The sequence below is a fragment of the Cebus imitator genome, unplaced genomic scaffold (assembly GCF_001604975.1).
Source record: "Cebus imitator isolate Cc_AM_T3 unplaced genomic scaffold, Cebus_imitator-1.0 Scaffold53, whole genome shotgun sequence".
Classification (NCBI taxonomy): domain Eukaryota; kingdom Metazoa; phylum Chordata; class Mammalia; order Primates; family Cebidae; genus Cebus; species Cebus imitator.
Window position 1 is genome coordinate 2,198,274 of NW_016107368.1, and position 7,137 is coordinate 2,205,410.

Here is a 7,137-nt window from a genome sequence, read left to right on the forward strand (position 1 = left end):
AAAAAAAAAAATAGCTGGGTGTGGTGGCATGCGCCTGTAATCCCAGCTACTCGGGAGGCTGAAGCAGGAGAATTGCTTGAACCCAGGAGGTGGAGGTTGCAGTGAGCCAAGATCATGCCACTGCATTCCAGCCTGGGTGATAGAGCAAAACTCTGTTTCAAAAAAAAAGATAGTATTTGGATGTTGCTGCTCTGATTTGCTTAGAAAATTGTAACATGTTTCTTGGCTCCGTAATAGTTGTGAGGGTCTCAGAAAGCTCCAAATGTCATTGCCTAGCCCAGCGAAAATAGAGTAATTGGGTCAAAATAGTTTCATAGAGGTTTTTGTTTTCAGTTTGGTATTGGTAGTGTTTATTTTATAGAAAACATATGAAAAACAGAAGCTATTGGTAGGGTTTATTTTATAGAAAACATGAAAAACAGAAGATACTTAAGTTGGAGGCCTTTCACAATGTAAACATACACAGACAGCATTAGAAATATTTGTTCCTTATGGAAAGTGAGTATGAACGCATTCTAGCTTTGTTGGATTGATTGGCAGTTCTCTTTTTTTTCTCTCTCTCTCTAGTGATGCTATTGCTGAGATTAGAGCCATTTGTATTGAAGAAATTGGAGTATGGATGAAAATGTATAGTGATGCCTTCCTAAATGACAGTTATCTAAAATATGTTGGCTGGACTCTTCATGACAGGGTAAGTTACTCTGTTCTAAGCTTTGATAGAAGTTATGCTTGTCTCCGTCCTAAAATGCTAGGAATCAAAATGACAATAGTTGATTTTTCAGTAGTTGTAATCATGGAAATTTTAAGATGATGTAGCTGAATAACTATTTACTTGATGACTGTGATGAAACTTGAAGCATTTGCCCACAGGTGAAGACCCTATTTTATTTAGTAACAATATTATCTTGAACCAAGTTTGACCACCTGATATATATAAAGTTTTCAGAGAATATATTATCAGTTATATTATTTTTCTAATTTAGAATCAAAGGACATTTTTTTCTTAATATATAAAAATTAAGCTTTTTTTCTCACATTTTTTAGGACCATATCATAGTAGAGTCCTTTATCAGACTTGAAGAGATTCGTTGGATTTTAGAATATTTGATCTAAAAATCTAATTCTACCTTTAACCTGTTATAAAAGCCTCTGACTTTAAAAGGAATCCCACATAGAGTCCCAAAGAAGTAATCCTTAGAACGACCATGGGTAGGAGTGATAAGTTATTAGAATTTGGCCATATGTGGCATTTAGGTACTGTAATAGAAACAACGTTAGAGTATATTAGAGCCCCAAAATAGAGCAATTACCATAAAAGCAACTGGAGTTTTCATTTTCATTACAAGTTATTTTACGGTTTTCTGAGGTATTTTTGTGGATACCACCTAATTTAATTATTAAGATCCTATGGTAACTTTCCAGTGGAACAACTGTCCTCAGTTTTTTGCTCATCCATTGTTGATCTTTTCATTATATATGTTACATAATACTTTTGTTTGCTTTCCACCTATCTCGCCTCCTTGAATACCATATTCAGTGAGCCAGTTTCATAGATCCCTATGGACTGCCCTTCAATGATTACCTATTACAATTATTATGCTCCCACCCCGATTGACTGTGATGATCAGGAGAAGCTACCTTATCTGGGATCTTCACATCTTCATTGCTACTGGGAGCCAAATTCACCATTTGGCCTGTGCTGAGATTTGTCCTTAGTCTGATGGCCAGGAGGAAGGTCTGTGTATATCAAGACAAGGGCTACTAGCATTTTCCTTTAGTCACCCACCTTATTTGAGGCTTCCTTGTAAGTCTTTCAGCAAAGGTTAGAGTAAGGAGGACACATACTATCCTCTAACAAGGGGACATGAGCCGTATTTTCAGGCCTATAAATTTGGAGGAAATGGGGGGTTCAAGATTCTCGCTGCAACCACACAGATATCCTTTATACTTTGCTTTTATCATATCATAACTCTTACTTTGGCATCAGAGAGTTGCCTGGGATTCAGAGTTCTTAAATTCTGTCACATTTACAGTTTAATGCTAGGCCTGGTCTTTAGTATCATCAGTTCTCTAAAGGAGGTAAATGTTTTCAAAGAGGCAACACTTGGTTTGAACTGGTGATGAAACAGCCTGGCCCTGCCGTTTTCTCTTTAGCCTTTTAGCAACACTTAGCAGTAGCCACTCAGTTTCACAGTCCTTACAGTTACTTTTCACCCTGCTCCCTCCAGTGTAGAAATGTTGTGCAAGTTAATGCACATCCCCTTTCAACTAAAAGTGGAAATCCTAACAAACTGCTATCCTACATTAGGAACTATCAGTACTTCATCTACAACCATTGAGTCTTACTTACCTCATAGCAATTTAGCCTTCAGTAATCCAATTCCAAAATCCCATTGTTGAAGTCTCATTCCCTGGACTGCTCTTGGTTCCAGCTGTCATAGGTCACATTCCCCAGATGCCAAGCCTGAGTCAGGGATTTTTGTGCTGGTAGTATTTTGAAGTTTGTACTCTCAAGAGTAATGTATTGGCTGGGTGCGATGACTCACGCCTGCAATTCCAGCACTTTGCGAGGCCGAGACAGGAGGATCACCTGAGGTCAGGAGTTAGGGACCAGCCTGGCCAACATGGCAAAATCCTGTCTCTACTAAAAATAAAATAATTAGCTGGGTGTGGTGCCAGGCACCTGTAATCTCAGCTACCCAGGAGGCTGAGACAAGAGAATCACTTGAACCTGGGAAGCAGAGTTTGCAGTCAGCTGAGATCTGCATCACTGCACTCCAGCCTGGGAGACACAGTGAGACTCTGCCTCAAAAAAAAAAAGTAATCTATGAAAAAATGAGGAAAGTATGACAAAACAGGAAAGAGACTATAAAAATGTGGTTTCAGGAGAAGTCTAAGCTCAGCCTGATCTCACAGGGAGCTTTGGAGAGTGAATTGTACCTTAGAGGGTGTCCTGTCCAGAAGCAAGGAGGCTGGGCTGTTTTACCTTTATATCTTTCTTTACTGGCCATGGGCCTCAACCTGAGCGAGAGAAGGGGAGTGGAATGGGAGAGGAAAGATGGATCATAAAACCTCCTAGGGATCTTTGTGCTAGGTGGCTCTAGTTAACCGTGGTCCATTCTCCAGAGAAACATACAAATATTGAACCGTTGGCAGTTAACACAAGCAGACGCTGAAAAATTAGCCCAGTAAAGGGGATCTGGGTAGGGCATCAGCAGCATCTGCCACAGGTACTTTAGCTTTCTCTTGTGTGCTAGTGACTTACCAACAAGTATCACATCATCTCAAAGCACATCTCATGGTATGCTAGTACAGGCTTGAATCAGCTTGCAAAAGAGTGATTGTGCATCTCTCTTTATAAATGGGTTCATTGACATCTTATTGGTAGCTTAATATTGGACATGAAGGCACTATTTACATTAAATAAATCTGCAAATAGAACAATTCGGAACCTATTCCTCAGAGCTGGTTGTTAAAATTTTTACCAGCGTATCTCTGTACTTAATCCCTATAATAATTTTACAAATGAGAAACCTGAGTATCGGGGTGATTAATAATGTACTTAACATCTTGCATGTAGCTAATAAATTATATGGAAGTAGAACTAAAATTTAGTTGTGTCTGATTCCAGAACTTGGACTTCTACTGTTATAACACATAGCTCTTTAAGGGGATAGAAACTAATCATTGGTTTAAAATTCTCTCTATGTGTCTCTGGATGATGTGGGATATACTGCACATTGAGTCAGAGTTGATAAATATTTGAAATAGACATAGCTTTCATGTAACTAAGGTGTTTTCGGTGCATTTTTTTTTAACATAAGGGCAACACAGATTGTACAATTGCTCAGTCACATTCTATATTGAATTACAATATGTAGTAAGTTGAATGGTTAAATTTTATTTTAGTCTTTATATAGACTTGAAAATTGTAGTATGGAATTGACTGCTTCTCTTATGTTTTTATTTGTATTTCTGAAGCAAGGGGAAGTCAGGCTGAAGTGTTTGAAAGCTCTACAGAGTCTATATACCAATAGAGAATTATTCCCCAAGTTGGAGCTATTCACTAACCGTTTCAAGGTAAGCATCAAGAATGATAAGCTTAATTTTTCTCTTTACAAATGCTATTTATAGCTAGTTTAGCAAATTATATTATAGTACAAGTGTTTAGTTCATATTCTTTACTACAGCAGTCCCCAACCTTTTTGGCACCGGGGACCAGTTTCATTGAAGACAGTTTTTCCATGGACTTTGGTGGGGATCAGGGGAATCGTTTCAGGCTGCATTGCATTTATCAGGCACTTTATTTTTTTATTACATTGTAAAACAATTATACAACTCACCATAATGTAGAATCATTGCAGCCCTGAACTTGTTTTCCTGTAGCTGATCTATTATTATCTTTCTTCACCCCTAGATGGGACATGGGACATAGTAGCAGATCATCAGGCATTAGATTCTCCCAAGGAACACATCATGTAGATCCCTTGCATGCACAGTTCACAGTAGAGTTCATGTTCCTATTGTTCCTGTTGAGAATCTAATGACACTGCTGATGTGACAAGAGATGGCACTCACGCGGTAATGGGATAATGGAGAACATCTGTAAATACAGATAAAACTTCACTGGGTCACTTGCTCACCCACCACTCACCTGCTGCTGTGTGGCCCAGTTCCTAACAGGCTACAGACCAGGGATGGGGACTCCTGCTTTTACTACATATTCTTTAAGTAAACCCATATGAAATAGATGAGTGATTCTCCTCTTTACAAAAGATGTTACCATGAGTTCTTATTTATTGCCTTTGGAAGAAGGCTCAACGCTTGAAATTTTCTTTACAGCCTTTTTTTTTTTTCACCTGGGTACAGGTGGGCTAAGGCCAAAAAGGCCCTTAGCCTCTTTACAGCTTTTTATAAAGATACTAATTTTGTAAGTTAAGGGTTACCTGACACAGGTTTTAGGGAATAGCCATTGTTGAGAAAGATTTTAAATTACAGACATTTATACTAACATCCCCTTTATGTGAGTAGGACTGCAATAATGCAGTTTCAAGAGTAAAGCTTTTTATTAAAGCCGTCACTAGTATTGCCTATATATCCCAGAATACATTATATTAGGTCTGTCCCAGCTTATTTTCCGTTCATAGTTGGTTTGATTTTTTTAAGACAGAGTCTCGCTCTGTCGCCCAGGCTGGAGTGCATGGCACGATCTCAACTCATTGCAGTTTGCACCTCTTGGTTCAAGCGATTCTCCTGCCTCAGCCTCCTGAGTAGCTAGGATTACAGGTGTGCACCACCTCGTCCGGCTAATTTTTGTGTTTTTAGTAGAGACAGAGTTTTACCATGTTGGTCAGGCTGACCTCGTGATCCACCTGCTGTGGCCTCCCAAAGTGCTGGGATTATAGGCATGAGCCACCGTGCCTGGCCAGTTGGTTTGTTTTACAGCCTTTTTTTTTTTTTTCAGGATCGCATTGTGTCAATGACACTTGATAAAGAATATGATGTTGCTGTGGAAGCTATTCGACTGGTTACTCTGATACTTCAGTAAGTAATATCCGTTAATACTTTAACTTTTATCTGATGGTATTTTAATTCTTTTTCCCCAGGATTTTTAATGTCCTATCTATATGTAACCCTTACATATATATTTATCATTTTAGGTCCTACTTTTACATTTTAAGGTTAGATTTAAAACAGTGTTTTATGTTTCTTTCTACTTTTGCTTTTTATTTTACCTATTGTTTACTTCTTACACATGAAAATTATTTTATGCAGCCTAGAGAAAATATCAGTGAAGTAACTTACCTTTCTATTGAAAACAAAGCAGGCCCAGTGTGTTTGCTTCTGCCTATAATCCCAGCATTTTGGGAGGCCAAGGTGGGAGGATCACTTGAGCCCAGGAGGTCAAAGCTGCAGTGAGCCATAATGGAACCACTGCATTCCAGCCTAGGTGACATAGCAGGATCTTGTCTGTTAAATAAATAAGTAAATAAATAACTCAGAGAGAAAGAAGGCTGCAAAAGGAAGAACCCTCAAAGGGATAGTTTCCCAAATAGGTCTTTTTTGGAATAATACAGAAGAGGAAGAAAAAAATAAGACAATTAAATTGTCTCACTAATATGATAGTTTTGAAAATGGTAGTGTTATAGCTGTATTTGTATGGGTTGGACTAAAAACTAGAAAGAATCTATGTGAGAGAATGTGTATCCTAGCAAAGTCATAACAAATCCTCCTCTCCCTACTTTGTGATGGTACATCTATCACCAACTAAATATCTATGCAGGGATCTACTGTTGTTTGAAATCCTTTTACGTTTCGGCTCTAATAACATGCTCTTTATTATTTTGGCTTTATAATATATGTTATAAATGTGGGGTGATATCCTCTTTGTCTTTCTTTTTAAAATCCACTTACCTTCTTGTGGCTGTTTTTGTTTGATAAGAATTTTTAAAATATACTTGTCAAGTCCTCAAAAACTTTGATTGGAATTTTGATTATTAGAACTCCATTGACTTTTATGATAAATTTAGGAGAAAGTTCTTTGCCTTGTTTTATCACCTATGCATGAAAATGCTGGAATTCTCTTCTTTTTTAAAGAGAAGGATTCTTACTATATTGCCCATGCTGAATTGTATTAACAGATGTGATCATGGCACTATTTTTTTTTTTAATTTTCTTTTTTTTTTTTTTTTTTCTTTCACATCGAATTACTGCAGCGATCATGGCACATTAAAACTGCTAACTCCTGAACTAAGGCGATCCTCCTTTCTTAGCCTCACAAGTAGCTGGGACTGGAGACATGTACCATGCCCAGCTGGATTTCTTTTTCTAAATATCATTAGGTCTTAGAGGGTTTAATTTTTTTCATAGAGGTTGTGCATTATTTAGTAGGTTAATTCTGAAATACTTTATGCTGTTTTTGTTAGATTATTAGTATTTATTGCTGGGTTGTTGCTGAGGAAGAGAATTAATTTTTATGTTTATGTAATATGTAGACTGTATTTGAACTCTTATTCTGAGTTCTAGAATGCATTCTCATAGTTTGTTGATTTTGTTGGTTTTACTATGTAGATTATTGTATAACCTGGAAACGATTTCATATTTATCTCTCCCTTTTCCTTTTTTTTTTTTTTTTTT

At 37.4% G+C, this 7,137-nt stretch overlaps 1 protein-coding gene across 1 annotated transcript in view; it reads left to right on the forward strand.

Moving 5' to 3' along the window:
- STAG1 (stromal antigen 1) overlaps positions 1–7,137 on the forward strand; it is a 410,571-nt gene that overhangs the window by 251,073 nt on the left and 152,361 nt on the right. The window contains exons 10-12 of the mRNA XM_017528196.1: positions 568–691; positions 3,982–4,080; positions 5,465–5,544. Of these exons, the coding sequence (XP_017383685.1) occupies positions 568–691; positions 3,982–4,080; positions 5,465–5,544 (303 nt within the window). The remainder of the gene's footprint in view (positions 1–567; positions 692–3,981; positions 4,081–5,464; positions 5,545–7,137) is intronic.